We start from the raw sequence: 17,484 nt of genomic DNA on the forward strand, positions 1-17,484 counted from the left end.
TAAACATTTTGTTTTACTTTGTAATAAAAAAGTCTAGAAAGTCATTTGTAGTCATCTTTTAAAAAGCATAAAAAATATGAAAAACCTGCACACATATAATACAAGTATTATTTTTACCAAACAGAAATAAAACTATATTACCGTTTAAAAGAACTTGCTAATCCGATGTAACTCGTGTCTCCTCCTTGTCGTTCACTTCAGTTCACTCCTGTTTATACTACTCACCTGACTGCCCCATCCTAAAGGACAGGCTTGCCCCGCCTCTTTTGAAAATGAGGCTTCAGTTTTGGTTTCAGTTTTTCCCTGTCTCGTGCGGTCAGATGATATACATCCACTGTTTGGGTCCTATGATGAGAAAAATGTAACTTCCTTTAAATCTTTTATCATTCTGTCATTTGCTAAACAAACGTCTTTCCAGAAGTCACGTGTTTTCAGTGGCACCACATGCAGGACGTATATCTTTGAGCAGGTTTGATTATTACAAAGAAAAAAATGAGACTATAGACATTAACTTTGTATAACATTGCCACTTTATTGTGTGAAAATGCTACATCACAAAAAGTCTTTGATACAGATGCAGTTTTTAATAATATATCTCTATCACCACTAATTTACCAAGGCCTTTTATATGAAAAGTGAGTAGTACAGCACAAAAAAGAGATCAATTAACAAAAGGATAAAAAGCTGTAAACTCTGAAACAAAAATATTTAGTATTGTTACTTAGCTAATTCATGGAAAAGATTGGTTTGTAATAAGTAGATAAGTGGTTTAAGGATCCTTCTTTTGAAGATTGTTGAAGACTAAATATGTCAGACCCTAGAGTTCATCTCTTTTTCGACATTTAGCTGACTCTGAATTCAGCAGCACAGCTCTGTTAATGTTTTTAGCTGCCCTTACTGCAGATTTCATGGACGTCTCAATCCAAGCATGAGGGAAGGCTGTGTGTTCACCAGCAAAGTGGACACTGCCTTCACTTTTAAAGAGCTCCTTAGCATACTCTAAGTGTTGGTAGGGTGTGAACAGAGCGAAGGCACCAAGGCTGTAAGGATCCATGCTCCACTTTTTCACCACCACCCCAGTGCAGAAATCCCAGACCTGCTCACCATGAATCTTTGCCAAATCGCTCAGAGCCAGCTCTTTGAGGGCTTCATCACTTGCACCTAGGAAGAGTAGTGAATCATCACCCCAGGTGTAGGAAGCCAGGAGGACACCGATGGTCTTATTTTTTTGGAAACTGTGGCCTGGATAGTAGATAAAACGAGTAGGCCCGTCTGTGATGCTCTTTCCTCCTCGGATACCGTCGTTCTCCCAGAACTTGTTGTTAAAGGTGAGGAGGATTTTAGTGGAGCTGTCATAATGGACAGCCCTCAGTGCCTCCATCTTTTTGGGGGACAGAGGTGGGATGAAATCCATAAATAGAGCTGCTTTTGTTGTGGTTGTTACTAGGACAACATCAGCCTGAAGATCAGTAAGAGAGGACTGTTGTCTGGTTTGGTATGATACAATGACTCCTTTGTGTGAGTGACTGATACGCTTGACTCTAGAGTTCAGGAGAATAGGGATATCAAGGACAGTAAGGAAAGCTTTGGGGAGAAGATCAGACCCACCAACAACTTCAAAGTACCTATAAAAAAAGAGCCATAAAAATAACATTTTATTATTATTGCAGTTAATATCTGTAGAAAATTATTTACATGTACAGTTTCTACAATTCCATTTTTAGGTTCTAATGAACTGCTCAGAGCAGGCAGAAGCAAACTGTATTGCGTGTGTGTGGCTGTTGGATCACATTAAATGTTTGCATCTCTTCTGCTGCATGTTCGAACAAGTTCAGTCATCACAATGTTATGGTATCGTGCTTCGTGATGATAAGTGCTCCATACCTTGCGGCAAAGGTAAGGCCCTCATGATAAACATAGTGAAGCGCTTACGTAAAAAAAGCAGGATATATCAAAACAAGTCGTGCCAAATGACTGTTTAACTGCTCCGTGTTTTCTGGATGTTACCATTGTTTATTGATATGCTTGCATGCACTGAAAACTCATAGATACTTTTTTATATTCTACATAAAGACATGAAAAATTGCAGTTGCTGTTTGCAAACACATAACATATATTTTATATTTGAAGCCTTTGCTGCTATATTAAATGGCTCAAATGATTAAAAAGCACATTTAAGCTATTATATATTATTACATTAGTTTTTTCTTGGATTAATCATGTGTGTGACGGTCTCTTTTTGTGACCAAATGGTAGAGAAGCACTCTTAATTTTGTTTAAGCTCTACTTGGGTGATAATAAAGACATTTTAATTATGTTTTTGCACATAAATGTAAACATGAAGAAGGTTTGAGGAGTTGTCAGGCCCTACTTGGTGCTGTCACTGATGTCAGTTTGGTCATAGATCATCTCACTAAGTGCAGTGTACATAAGACTCTGTTCGTTGAGCAGCTCTCCAATCATTCTCAACGCTTCGGGGCTCAGATCTCCTTCTTCTTTCAGGTACTCCTATTTGCAACAAACATTTACATTTTGTGAACTAAGGATGTACATTAATATCATCTGATTAAATGTTTTTGCTAGTTTTACTTGCACTGACACACATTTGTGCTGTAACAATTACAACCACCTCTTTCATGGTGAAAAAGTAAAATGACGTAAGTAATTTTTTATTAAAATAAATATTTACTAATGTGTTTTTACTAGTTTATGTTATCCATATACCCTTATTTGTAATAAAATGTGGTAATCATTTAAATGTTTAACATTTAGAAATGCCAATGCAAGTACTCTGATTCTTCAGAATGTATCCTCATGATTCACTTAGTCAACAAGGACTGTTCTCATTTTACCATTCATTATCTCATTATGATTTATACCTTCACGGAATAATGGTCATATTTTTTCAGTGCAGCCCAGCAGCCATGAGCCTCCACCTCATCCTTTACCTACCAAAAAAGGAGAAAGAACAGTTGTTTATATGGAAAAAGTCCAGAACCTTACTTATTGCATTGATTCTTTTTGCAATGAGCAGTCAGAAATGTCCATATTAGTCTACAATATACTTTCATGACTGAAGGAGCAGATGCAGTTGGTGAAATCAATTTTAATTTCTTGCTTTGACTTTTCAGAATATCTTCAGTCAAAGCATTTGTCATGTTACATAGTGTTGAGTAGACAATGTTTAAATGCATTTGAGTGTGCTTAATTTAGTTTAACTGCTTTAATGATTTGAACAGTTTAAAATTCAAGGAAACATACATGTTGCAGTCATCACAAAAAACTCTAAGATTCGCTTTTTTGTGCTAGTGGTCAGAGTTATATGGTCAATAATGATCTTTGAGAAAATGGAACAAAAGGGTTCCATTTTTGCAAAAGTTGTAAATTGAATAACTGGAGGAATTAGCTACTGTATGTTTCTCCATCCAACTCTTTTATGCCAGAGACATTTGACTCGCTTCCTTTTTTCTCACCTTCTGTAAAGCTTGCTGAAGGAGTTCATCTGCTGACTTCCCTTTCTCACTTGGCCACACATTGTACCCAAGAACATCAGGATTTGCTTGTGCTGCAAATGTTCTTTTCCGCTTTCCATTAACATGGTAAAAGGTATTAGGGTTATCCATGATGAAGTCATTCAATTTGACCCCTAGGTCATCAGCAAACCATTGCACAATTCTGTAGAAAGACAAAGTCAGTGGTAGCAGAGTTAGATATATATGATCCCAGATGTTAAAGATAAGGAAAACACATGTTTGCGAGGTTTTCCTTTTGATTTAATGCACGCCTTCAGTGGATTTAATCTGTATAGTTAAAACTTACCGGTGAAAACTTGGGATCCTCATGGCCCCCAGTTCAGCATACCACCCATCTTTTTCATTTCTGTAGGTTTCAACCCGTCCACCAACGCGACCACTTGCTTCTACAATAGTTACCTTGACAACCACATGATTTAGAATTAGAAACACAATAGTACCACTAGAATAATGAGTGCAATGCAAATGTTTATCCATCATAACAGATGGACTTTAAGATGAATTGTTATGGTTGTTATGCATATGTTTTATCGGTTAAGTATATGTTTACACATTTGTGTAACAGATGAAATTCCTGGTTAGTTTTCAGAAGGAGTAACAAACCCTTTGGAAAATAACAAGCAAATGAATGATAAAAACAGCCAAACACTTGTGGAGAAAAAAGGATGGTGTTGTGGTGTTTAGGAAATATCAGTATTAATGGTATTTAGGAAATATTAATAACAATATTGTTACTGCTTCTGCTGGTACAGCTATTGTTAATGTCTTGATGCATGCTCACACATGTATGTAAATCTCAAAAGGTTGATTCTGTTTATAAGATTGGGCAAACCTGAAGTCAGCTGAGACTGAAGAAGTCACTTGGATGAGTGATGAAATGTTTCTTCCACTGAAAATGCTACGTCCAGATGAACAGAATCAACCTTTTGGGAACTATTGTTAATGTTTTTGCTGCTTGTTATGTGTCATTGCTTTCATTATATTAATCATACTGATAATGCAGTCATCTTTGTAGCCTCTATTCTAAATACACTTGCTAATGTTTGTTTTATTATTTACCATTTATTTACCATTAAATATTTACCATTACCATTTACCATACCACAAGTTTTTTCAAAAAGGTCTCAAAGACTTCAGAGTCAGACCTGTTACAGATCGTCAACTTTTCTTTAATGTCAGGTGTGTTTCCAGAATCACTAAAAACTGCTGTAATAAAACCCATACTGAAAAAGGACAATCTTGACAAGACACAAATGAACAACTACAGGCCGATCTCAAATCTCCCATTTTTAAGTAAGATCATTAAAAAAGCAGTTTCTCAACAGCTCAATTAGTTCTTAAAACAGAATAACTGCTACGATGCCTTCCAGTCAGGTTTTAGACAGAACCACAGCACTGAAACCGCTCTGACCAAAGTGTTTAATGACATATGTCTGAATACAGACAGTGGAAAAATGTCAGTCTTAGTTTTACTGGATCTCAGTGCAGCATTTGATACAGTTGACCACAACATATTACTCAAACAACTGGAGAACTGGACAGGTCTTTCAGGAACTGTACTAAACTGGTTCAAAACATACTTAGAAAACAGGAAATACTTTGTATCAATACGTAACTTCATATCTGAGCAGACAAGTATCACATGTGGAGTTCCCCAAGATTCCATCTTGGGACCCCCTCTGTTTAACATTTACATGCTCCCACTGGCACAGATTATAAAGAACAACAAAATAAACTATCACAGATATGCAGATGACACACAAATATATATCACACTGTCACCAGGAGACCTAGACCTAAACTTAGAAAAACACATTAAGACAATAACAAAATCAGTTTACTATCACCTCAAGAATATTTCAAGGAAAAAAGATCTGACGTCTCAACAGGACCTGGAAAAACTAGTCCATGCATTCATCTTTAGTAGGCTTGATTACTGTAACAGCATCTTTACAGGTCTACCTAAAAAATCAGTCAGACAACTACAGCTCATTCAGAACTCTGCTGCTCGAGTCCTCACTAAGACCAAAAAAGTGGACCACATTAGTCCAGCTCTAAGGTCTTTACGCTGGCTGCCTGTCCGTCAGAGGATAGTGTTGGGTCTAAACTCAGACCCCGCTGTATCCAGGACTTATTTCCGTGAAAGAAAAACAAGGCAACAGCGATCGATCGATTTACTTGCAAGGGAGGCCTCGTCGGTATCTCAGCTCATTACGAATGACCCCGACGATGGCCTCCTCTCGGTGCCTTTTTTTGAAAAAGCTCCCACAATAAACAACAGTTTACAACAGGTACCTCCCCTCGTAACTAGGGATGGGTACCGGTATCCAGTGACATTATGGCACCGGTTCTGACATAAACGGTAGTAACCATACCGAAAAGCAGCGCACATTTTGGTGCTTTTTTTTCCTTAAATGTCATACACTTTGGATTCTAGCCAATCATATTACCTTTGTGAGCGTAGTAGGCAGGCCCAGGTACATATGTTCTTTTAGAGCAGAGCTACAGATTAAAAATGCCCAAGGCGAAGTGGTCAAAAGTCTGGCTGTACTTCACAGCAAAAGATGCAAACTGAGCAGCCTGCAACAAGGCACACACTTTGCAAACCTGTAGCTACAATCCACTGCACAGCACTCATTTTGCAGAACTGTAAACAAAACTCACTGCTTTACACTCAATTTCCAAATGATCAACGCACTGCTAGGAGAGGAGGACGAGGAGGGGGGAGAGGAGGACGAGGAGGGGGAGAGGAAGGGTAAGAAGAGTAAGAAATAGAATTGCTGATTACATCAGAGCTACAATAGTGGACCATGTAATCAACCGTGGAATGACCCTGAGGGAAGCTGGCCAACGGGTCCAGCCTAACTCGAGCCGCTACACTGTAGCAAGCATCATAAGAACATTTTGAATTGAGAATCAGTTAGTACAGTCACTTTGCACTTTGCCAATATGGCGATTGCAAATAATTAATAAATAAATAAATAAATAATAAATAATAATAATAATAAAATAAATAATACTTGTAAATAAACACTTGTGTTTGTTTTGATGTGTGTGAATAAACACAAGTACTTGAAGTTTGGATCCCTCTGTGCTTACGGATCTATGACAAAAGTTTGAGCTCAAACTGACATGGCCTACCTTGTGCACAGTGTTGTGATATTTTGATACCATGGTAGCATTTACAGGATATTGTTTTGTAGTGATATTATACAGGAGAACTGTTACTCAATAAGGCCCATTTACTAGTTGTTTTTCTCTTTCTCTGTGACCCAAGAATTAATGTGTAAGACTCACAGGCTGGTACCTCAAGGTCGAAAACACCACAGAGATCACTTCCTTACTCCCATCCTCCCTTCTTTATCTCCTAGAAAAGAGCTTGTTAAAGGCCACGTGGTTTGTTTCAGAATTCACTAATGAAAGAACTCTGTATTCTATGTCTAGGAGTGTATTTTGCTGGGATGATCATAAATTGTAACTGAAGAGATAAACTACACAAAGGATACTTCTTTGCTCACAAGGCAGGAAGACGTTTCCTTATTTGGTCTGTACCGGTTTGAACTGAGAACCTGCTGACACACGAACCTTTTTTTCCTCTATATAAGCTGTTTTGTACTAAATAAACCTTTGAGTTGGTTTGGGAAGGCAACCTGAAGCAGTCTGTGTTTCCTTGTTCTCCCAAGCTACTCCCGGCGCTGTAACTAACCCGCTGAACGGCATACCTGAGTGTTACTTTGAATAATTAGGAATCTTATAAGGAAAGGACAAAACTCTGCTTATCGGTGCTCACGCCTTGGAGGGAAACCGGGACGGAGATTTTCTCTTCAATTTGGTGTCAAGAAGTGGGATCGCTGACGAAGGTAAATATGCGTCTTTCATATTTATATAAAGACCGTATTATACCTCTCTCAGTGATCACCCATAAAAACGGGATATGCTGATGCAAGTTTCACTTAGTGATCCAGAGAGATACACTGACGACTTCTTTAGTCCCCGAATAAGGTAAATTAAAAGCAGAAAGACACAGGAAGTTGCCTGTTGTATTGCGAGAAGTTGCTCGTTAAGTGAGAAGTTGCTCACCCAAACAAAAATTGCTAGCAATAAATTTAAAGTAACCTCAGCTGTGCCACAGCAAAATACTAACATAAATCCTTCAAAGCTTGTAAACCCCTCTGGAAATCACTGAACATGGGTCAGAATAATTCAAAGACCACAGACAGGTCCGAGAAAAAATCGAAATCAACTGTAAAACCAAAAAAAAATAAAATAAAATATAAAGTTTCAAATAACGGCTCAGTACGCCTCCCACTTCCGGTCACGTGCAACTCACGTCCGCGAATCGGTGAAGACTTCCATGATTACGTAACCAGAACATGCGGAAGTACTTACGTGACTGACTTTGTTTACAACTTAAAAACTGTAAGTTCAATGCATTCTAATTTATTTCCGGAGCCCTATCCCGAACGATTATCGCCAGAAAACAGGTCAGTAAAACCGAAGGCCAGTGCAGATACTACCACGAAAGCTAAAAGTGTTAAGATAATGTTGAATTTTGATGTTGAAGGCTCAGAGGAAAGTGAAAAAAATGATGTATGCAGGATCACCTGCTCCAGCGCAGCAGGGAGATTTCAGAAGGAAAGATAAGAGTAGAGATGTGTGTTTTTATTGTGGAAAAATAGGACACTGGTTTCGTGAGTATCGATTTGCAGTCTCCGGCAAAGCACGCACGCCTCGACCACAGAACGCAGTACAAGTTCCGGCCACTAGGTGTCAGCGGAGCTCTTCCAGTCAAGGTAACTGGCAACAACGGGAAGCACGCAATACTGGCTCCACATCTAAGCAGCCTTACAATCCACAAGGTAGACAAGCTAGAGGTGCAAATTTAGCTCAGTTTTCCAGCAGCCGCAGACACCCAGAGCAAAAATGAATTTGTGTATTTAATTTAACACAAAGTGTGAAATGTTTGCTGACACTGATAACAGCTTATGTTTTCTCTGCCCTTTGCATCGACATGATGGAGAAGGAACAGACTCTGTGTCAGCTGGACGCCTCAGCAGAGAATGAACTCAACACCTTTTTGTCTGGTATTCCACGACACACAATGTGCCAAAGACGTGTTCAAAAACCACTGCCAGGTAATCCCATATCTGGGAGCCACACTTTTGTTTCTCTCACACTGTTCAACAACATGATAACTGCTCACACAAGTGAAGGTCAAACAGTGGTTTTGTCACATAACTCAGACATAGGTTACGATAACTAAACCATGTCGACACATAGATCTACCTTATACCTTATATTGGCTTTATACCTAATCACGCACAGCTCATGAAAAACAACAAGCCAGTATATGTCAAGCAATGTCCCATTTCCACCGAAAAAGCCACAGCTCTAGATGTCATCATAGGAGATTTATTGACTACAGGAGTAACAAAGCCCACACTCCTGTCAATTCTGTGCCAAAGCCTAACAAACCTGGCGTATGGCGTTTCACACAAAATTTAAGGCAAATTAATGCAGTCATTATGCCTTCCTGTCGTTCCAGACTTCGCAGGATATTGACATACATTTCCATCCACATTTTACTGTGGTGGATTTGTGTTCCGCCTTTTTCTCAGTACCTGTGCATGAAGACACAGCCGTTATTTGCATTTACACATAGAAATAAGCAGTACACTTGGACTCGTTTGCCCTAAGGCATGATGGACAGCTCTGCTGCTTTCTCAATGGTGGTCCGTGCTACCCTGGACAGCTTTACTCCTCCTGAGGGCTGCACCCTGATCCAGTATGTGGATGACCTCCTCCTCTGTGCTCCGAGTGAGGAACTATGTCAAACTGCTACACACATGCTTCTCCAGCACCTCCAACAGACTGGCCACAAAGCATCGGCAAAGAAAATGCAGTACTGTCAGACTTCTGTTCAATATTTGGGATTCACATTGTCTCACGGAAAACGTTCCATGACTGCAGACAGGGTCAAAGCTGTGACCTCCGTCCCTCGGCCCACTACACAGAAGGAAATGCTGTCCTTCTTAGGCATGGTGAACTATTGCAGACAGTGGATACCAGACTGTTCTTTTCATGACCACATTCTGCGTGACTGTTGTGAACCTGCACAGATGTACTGGCCCAAGAGCATGGCAGTGGCTACCGTCCAGTAGCCTTCTATTCAAGGTGCTGTCCGTGGTTGTTCAGGAATGCCGGCCTGCCTGAGGGCAGTAGCAGCTTACTCTATCATGATAAGGGACTGCGAGAAGCTCACACTCTCACATGACACTATTCTACACACCAATCACCAGGTCACGACCATTCTAGCAAACATAACTACACAACATATGCAAATCTCACTATAAAAGCAAGCAGCACACCTGATTCGCCAGCACATTTATTGATCCTATGCTGTGTTCTTCTGACCGACAGGATGGCTCAGACAGGCTTGATGTTCATGACTGCATGACGCGTATACAGGAATCCACAGCACCACATCCAGATTTAGAGCAAACACTTATTTCAGACTCAGCCACGGTTTATGTGGACGGGTCCTGTTCAAGGCCAAATGACAACTCATTTCTTTGTGGCTATTCAGTGGTGACATTGCCTGACATCATACTAGAGGCTCACTCATTACCATTTCACTCAGCACAAAAAGCAGAGCTCATGGCTTTAATACGTGCCTGTGAGCTACATTTGGATAAGCATGTGACAATTTACACAGACAGCCGCTATGCGTTTGGCGTTGTACATGACTTTGGCACATTGTGGAGACAAAGAGGATCTGGATCTGCTGATGGAAAACCGATTGCTAATTCTGATCTTGTGCAAAGACTTTTGCAGGCTATACAGCTGCCATCGGCCATTGCAGTTGTGAAAACGAAAGGACACAGTACAGCTGACACAGACGAAGCAACAGGTAATGCCCTAGCAGACGTGACAGCCAAGGCTGCAGCTGCATCACAGCTCCCACCTCCACAGGAAGTATTATCTGTGCCCGTACAGCTGCCACTTGTTACACTCCCAGACTATTTAGACACAAATGTTGATTTAAAATTCATACAAGAACAGGCCTCTGCATGTGATTACACCTATTGGGAGAATAATGACTGTACCTTAGATGACAAGGATGGCCTATACAAAATCTTGAGGGTTTGATTGCCCTCCCATCTTCCCTGCTGCCAGTCCTTGTCCGACATTTTCACGGTGAGTCATGTCGGACAAAGAGGGGTAATAGGGGCAATAAAATCAAGATCAAGATTTGTAAAATCAAGATTTATTTGTAAAATCAAGATTTGTAATTGAGAAAACATTGCATGCAGTAAAAAGCATATTAGCAACTTGTTTAACATGTGCACGAACTAATGTAGGAAAACCAAAAGCAGAACATCAGCATTTACCACAACCAGATTTTCCATTTCATACATTACAAATTGATTTTACACACATGCCAGCGCAAGGAAGCATCAAGTACTTACTGGTAATAGTGGATCAATTTAGTAAATGAGTAGAAGCTTATCCAACCTCAAAAGAAACTGCAGAAGTAGTCTATCAAAAGTTGAGCAATGAAATAATACCCAGATTTGGAATACCTCACCAAATTAACAGTGATAGAGGACCTTCATTCACATCAGAAGTAATTCAAAAGTGTGCTAAAACTTTAATGACCTGGATCAAATTACTTCCTCAAGTCCTCTGTCAGATTAGAATGACTCCATCTGCAGTAACCAAATTATCTCCATTTGAAATAAGACTATTTCCAACACCATGGTCAGCTTCCAGAGGGGCACCGCTATTAGAAGGTGATGTAAATATTGCATTGTCCGACTATGTCCACAATCTGGTAGAAACACTGAATAATAACTATCAGAAAGTTTGTCTCTCCCAGCCTCTCCCCTCCACAGTTCCACCAGTGGAGACCAGGAGATGCGGTGTTGGAGAAGTCACTAAAACCAAGGACACTCTGGGAGGCCGCGCGTTTTCCAGCCCCCAGGCTGTACTGGCAGTGACGAAGAACCAGCATCCTCACAGACGGACAACCTCAGTGGATTCATGCCAGCAGGGTTAAGACCAGCCCAATCGGACCATCTCAGGCGTCGGATCAAGTAGACGACATCTCCGGCGGGCCAGCGCCCGGATCCAATGTACATACACACACGCAATTACTGATTAACACACAACGCCTGAAAGAGCCAAGACTCAGAGCTCTTTGATCCTTCACGTGAACAAGAACAAGGTACTCAACATCCAGCAGGAACAGAAAGCCGAGAGTACCACATGATGTCTAATCTGATAAAGCTAGACTCATTCCATCCTGATAATGGAGAAAATGAAATGCCCATTGTCATCATACGACGCTTATACAATGTCTCTCGAACCTGGGACCAGGCCAGGAGACGACTGAAGAACTGTGTTTTTTCTTATATATTTTCTTATATATTTAGGTTATTTATCATATCTATCGCATTAACTTTAGGATTTTTCTTTGCTATTTTGTTACGTTCCCTAAAATTAGTAAATGGCAACATAGACGCCACTAATAAACCATTTTATGCACCCCCGAGAGCAGGAGCTAACGCCTGGTATGAAAATGCCAGAATAGCCGCTCGTGACTTAGGAAACAGTAACTGTTATGTCTGTTCAAAAGGTAACCCAGAACAGGTTATAGTAGGATACCCCATATCCGGTTTCCCCCTCACTGAGGGACTAGAGAAAATCGGCGGAGATAATGCTCTCCTTAAAGACACTTTACAGTTGACTCTGAGCCCTCTCGACTGCCTACTTAGACACACACACACACCAACTAACCCTGAGACTCCATTAGGCGAATTATTGAAGTTATCTAATGACACCGCAGGGACCTGCGCCCCAATGAAACGCCCTAAGAATAGGTTAAAACCCTCACTGCCCTTAGGACAGATCCCTCTCCATTTTAACACTAGTATGATATGTCTGCGCAGACTAAAGTTAACTGGCCCAGACACCCATATAGATTATACAAAGGATAACTATACATTTTTCTCTGACTCCCCAGGTGCACGCTGTAATGAGACATGGCTAGCTGTCTCTGTGGCTGAAGTTTTATCATATCTGGAGGAACATACACACAGTTCAAGTTCGAGCGGAGAATCGATCATTGTTCCCCCAGAAGGTGTCTTAAATGATACTGACTGGGGGGAGTTAGTTAAATCACACATGGTCACGCGCCTAACTAGAGCAATCCCTAACGGTTATTGGTTGTGCAACAATACTCTTAGATTAGCTCTACCTGTTAATTGGACCGGTACCTGTGGTCTAGTAACCGTTGATGTATGCTGTACATTCATTCCCAATAATACCGCCCCTAATGGTTCATTCACACAAGCTATGAATAGACTTGAAGCATTGCAGATAGAACTAATTGCCAATACAGGCCACGGTCAGTGGCTAGATAAGTGGCTACAGGACATGTTTGGAAAATGGAAGGAACTAATTGTAGCCTTTGTAACCTTGCAGCATGTTTTCGATGATTATTGTCTGTTGTGTGATACCATGTATACGCTCTCAGGATTTTTTGATATTAAGCTTGCTCGAAGGACCAGTTACATTTATGACTTGTTTTATGTTTATGATTTGTCTTTATATTATGTTATTACGTTCTGTCTTTATACTATGTTATCATTTCATGATAAAAGGGGGGAACTGTTGTGATATTTTGATACCATGGTAGCATTTACAGGATATTGTTTTGTAGTGATATTATACAGGAGAACTGTTACTCAATAAGGCCCATTTACTAGTTGTTTTTCTCTTTCTCTGTGACCCAAGAATTAATGTGTAAGACTCACAGGCTGGTACCTCAAGGTCGAAAACACCACAGAGACGAGACCACTTCCTTACTCCCATCCTCCCTTCTTTATCTCCTAGAAAAGAGCTTGTTAAAGGCCAGGTGGTTTGTTTCAGAATTCACTAATGAAAGAACTCTGTATTCTATGTCTAGGAGTGTATTTTGCTGGGATGATCATAAATTGTAACTGAAGAGATAAACTACACAAAGGATACTTCTTTGCTCACAAGGCAGGAAGACGTTTCCTTATTTGGTCTGTACCGGTTTGAACTGAGAACCTGCTGACACACGAACCTTTTTTTCCTCTATATAAGCTGTTTTGTACTAAATAAACCTTTGAGTTGGTTTGGGAAGGCAACCTGAAGCAGTCTGTGTTTCCTTGTTCTCCCAAGCTACTCCCGGCGCTGTAACTAACCCGCTGAACGGCATACCTGAGTGTTACTTTGAATAATTAGGAATCTTATAAGGAAAGGACAAAACTCTGCTTATCGGTGCTCACGCCTTGGAGGGAAACCGGGACGGAGATTTTCTCTTCACACAGAGAAAGCAAAAGCCAGATATGGAGATGACTTTTACACACATTTCTACACTCCTCTCTGTGTGCGTGACTTCCTAATCACAACGGTTTCTAACAACATCCTGGTAGTCTCCCCCACACCCAATGTATGGTTTACCATAGATAACAAAGTGAAGCCATACAAAGGGCGGGAAGCTTACCAAACATCAAACAGACCTTCACAAGGATGTGCTTGTGATAAAACACTACAGCCCCCACTCAGAACCTCGAGAATCTGGGGAGGGGGACAAAATAATTCCTTTCATCACAGAGTTAAAACAATGTAGAGATGGTAAGCATAAAAATGACAAACATTTAACAATTCACTTTAACAGATAGACTTTAAAGTTCTGATGCTGGTCTATAAAGCTCTGAATGGTTTAGGACCAAAATATACCAGTGACCTCCTGACCCAGTATGAACCATCCAGATCCCTCAGGTCATCTGGATCCGGTTTTTTATCAGTTCCCAGATTCAGAACCATAAAGCTGCATTCAGCCTTTATGCTCCATATATCTGGAACAAACTCCCAGAAAGCCTCATATCAGCTGAAACACTCAGTTTATTCAAATCCAGGTTGAAGACTCACCTATTCTCAGCTGCATTTGAATAAAACATCAAATCCACTCTTTTAAGCTTAAATTTCAAAACTTACATTTTAACTACTGATTTTATCTACTGTTTTTTAATCAATTCTAATCATGCTTTTTATTTGTTTTAGTTTTTAATGTCTCTGTAAAGCACTTTGAATCACCTTGTTGTTGAATTGTGCTATATAAGTAAACTTGCCTTGCCTTACCATTTATCTTTTATTGATCTACTTTATTTGTACTACAACTACCAAGTTTTGTGCAAAGCTTAAAAACATGGGCTGCTTTTTTTGCTCCTCCTGAGTGGAACATTAGCAACTAATGAACTATTACTTTATCCAAAAAAATAGAAAAAGAGATTTGGAGAATTGAAGTGCCCAATGTTATATTAAGGCTTTGACACTGATGGTGGTCGTCAGCCATGGATGGTTATTGTGAATATGGTTTTTGATGAAAACCTTTGCTGTGAATCTCATGGAAATAGTACAGAAAAAAGAAAATGGGGAAGTAAAGAATCATGATACCAATTCATGATACCAAAATCCCCATAAAGGTGATGAAGGTGTTTTTTTTAAAATGTCATAATTTTACACTGTTAGAAAAACGTAACTTATGTGGGATTTGCACTTTTTTTTGTTTTCTTACAGGTTGTAAATCTTCAGAAATCTCTTTGATTTGACAGCTAACATTGCATTTAGATTGTCATTATATTATATTATTCTTATTATCAGGATATATGTGTGATACATGTACCTTGTGTCCTGCATCTTGCAGTAACTTGGCAGCTGTCAACCCAGCCATTCCAGCTCCAACAATAACAACATGATGAGATGTATTTATGTGTGGAAGACCAGCCTTTGCTGTCAGCAGCAGTTCATTATAGTCTTTGTCCTCTAGACAATCAGCCAGATGTTCCTTCAGCCTGGCAGCTGCTGTGTGACTGTGGTACACAGTGAACAGTAACACAGTGACAGCACCTGGAAACACAGTGAAAGGTCAAATATTTCTTTCCTTCTTTTAAAACAAGAGGAAAGACATTTTTTAAGCAACAGACAAAATTGCTAAATACTATTGAATCAAAGTCTAGTTGAGTAACTATTTGATTGCATCACAGACATTGTCTCATTATGTCAGTAGGCTAGAATAACCATTTTTTAACCCCAAAAGAATGGGTAAGGTTCCTCCTGTCACAGTGTCACATGTGTTTTATGGAAAGTCCAGAAAATGACTTCTGCTGAAGTAATAATGGAGTGATTAATGTGAATGAAACCCAGAAAAAAACAGAAGTAGAATACTTTTCAATCATTGCCGCAGACAGGAATGTGTTTGAGGAACTGAAGAAGGGAATGTGCACGTTCAGCAGATTGAGTATTGTACTTTCCAACATATACTTTACAAGACAGATACCGGGATTCACAACTGCCTAACAGAACAGGTTTCTTGCTGTTGAGCAGCCACAGCCTCAGTCAGGTAAGCGATCACAATGAATTCAAATGAAATGAAGCAATAAAGGAAAAAAAATGTGAGGTTAATTTAGTACTCACCTAAGTTCCATTGGACTTTATCCATCTTAGTTATTGTTGCTATGTTCTTACGCTATTTGAAAAGACAGAAGAGGAAGAGAAAAACACAATGAAAGCTTGTAGCACTACTTTCAGTCTTGGAAAGTACTGAGTTCTCTTTCAAATGAAATAAATCATTCCCCCACCTAATCCCCTGCTTTCCCCTGAAACAATGCATAATAGCTTCAATATCTGAATTTGATTTAAACAAATGTCATTTATCTATTTATCTGTCACAGTCCTCAAGTGTGTCGCGACAATTTTCCTCCCGCCACTTTGTTTTCTCTCGCTCTTCCTTTTCATCAGTGTGCTTGCTGCTGTGTGTGGGTGTGTCTACATACCTTACAGGGGCAGGATCCTGCTGGGATATCAGCCCTATCCTGGATGCACCTGGTTCAGTCAAGCACTTGTGCTCTAACTGCGGAGTGTGCGTCACTTGGTGGAGATGAGAGATTCTTTTCAGGAGAAGCAGAGGACTCTGATTCATGGGACCTCCCTTCTGTTGAATTTCTAAATAATGGACTTTTTAACTGACAACCTCAGAAAGATTTTGTAAATAGCACATCACACTTACACTGTAAATAAACTCACTAAACTAAACTTGCATCTTTGAGTCATGAATTTGAGTCAGATGATTCAGATGACTCTATGTATCAAGTAAGTATACTAAATTCTTACCTGTTAGGAGCATAAACATTACATGCACAGCTGGAGTCACTTGAGGTGAACAAGCATCTTATGCAGTGTTGGTCAAGTTACTTGATAAAAGTAATCAGTAACTAATTACTGATTACTTCCCCAAAAAAGTAATCCCGTTACTTTACTGATTACTTATTTTCAAAATTAATTAATTACTTAGTTACTTAGTTACTTAGTTACTTTTTAAAAACACGATTTACAACATGAACAGGTGATAAAGTGATAGATCTCTCAGCCCAATTCTACTTTTTCTACATAACCCATCATACAAAATGTAATCAAATGGAAAAGTCTCTTTTTTTAACTTGTTTTATTAGTTTTAATCTTTTAACTTTATGCATCAAGCAAAAATTTAATTATATGCAACATTCTCTGACTTGAATAAATTAGTTTAACATTTAAACCTATTTTCTGCACATTCCAGCACAAAAATTTAAATATTTTTTGTGTTTACACTCACTCTTTCAAATAGATGCAAGTAAAACACAGCAAAAAATAAATAAAGTCAAAGACTAGCGGTCCTTTTGCTCTATTTTCACCTGTAAAGCAGGACTAGGGTAGGCGGAGGTTTACCCTGGTGCAGGTGTGCCGCGGTCAGTTGAAGAATCCACGAGTGTCTCTGTGAGTTTCCCATTACATCGTTGCACACTCGGTGCTTGCTTGGAAGTTTAGGGTTTTTTTTCGCTGTAAAAAGAAGTTTTCTTCCCACGCACGATGGACGCTAATG

The 17,484-nt window shown here is 39.6% G+C and overlaps 1 protein-coding gene across 1 annotated transcript; it reads right to left on the reverse strand.

Moving 5' to 3' along the window:
* Window positions 1-554: 554 nt before the first annotated feature.
* Window positions 555-16,404, reverse strand: LOC147334564 (L-amino-acid oxidase-like). The gene is made up of 8 exons (XM_086273149.1): window positions 16,205-16,404; window positions 16,041-16,092; window positions 15,250-15,473; window positions 3,820-3,932; window positions 3,474-3,675; window positions 2,880-2,948; window positions 2,372-2,508; window positions 555-1,625 (listed from the first exon to the last, which is right to left on the reverse strand). The coding sequence occupies exons 2-8, from the start codon at window positions 16,063-16,065 to the stop codon at window positions 818-820; spliced, it is 1,578 nt and encodes a 525-aa protein (XP_086129275.1). The 5' UTR covers window positions 16,066-16,092; window positions 16,205-16,404; the 3' UTR covers window positions 555-817.
* Between the last annotated feature and the right edge of the window lie 1,080 nt (window positions 16,405-17,484).

This window comes from Aulonocara sp. 'chitande type north' Nkhata Bay, linkage group LG3 (assembly GCF_057382095.1).
Source record: "Aulonocara sp. 'chitande type north' Nkhata Bay isolate Kocher_YH1m ecotype deep benthic linkage group LG3, A_spYH_male_GT1.1, whole genome shotgun sequence".
NCBI classification, from domain to species: Eukaryota; Metazoa; Chordata; class Actinopteri; order Cichliformes; family Cichlidae; genus Aulonocara; species Aulonocara sp. 'chitande type north' Nkhata Bay.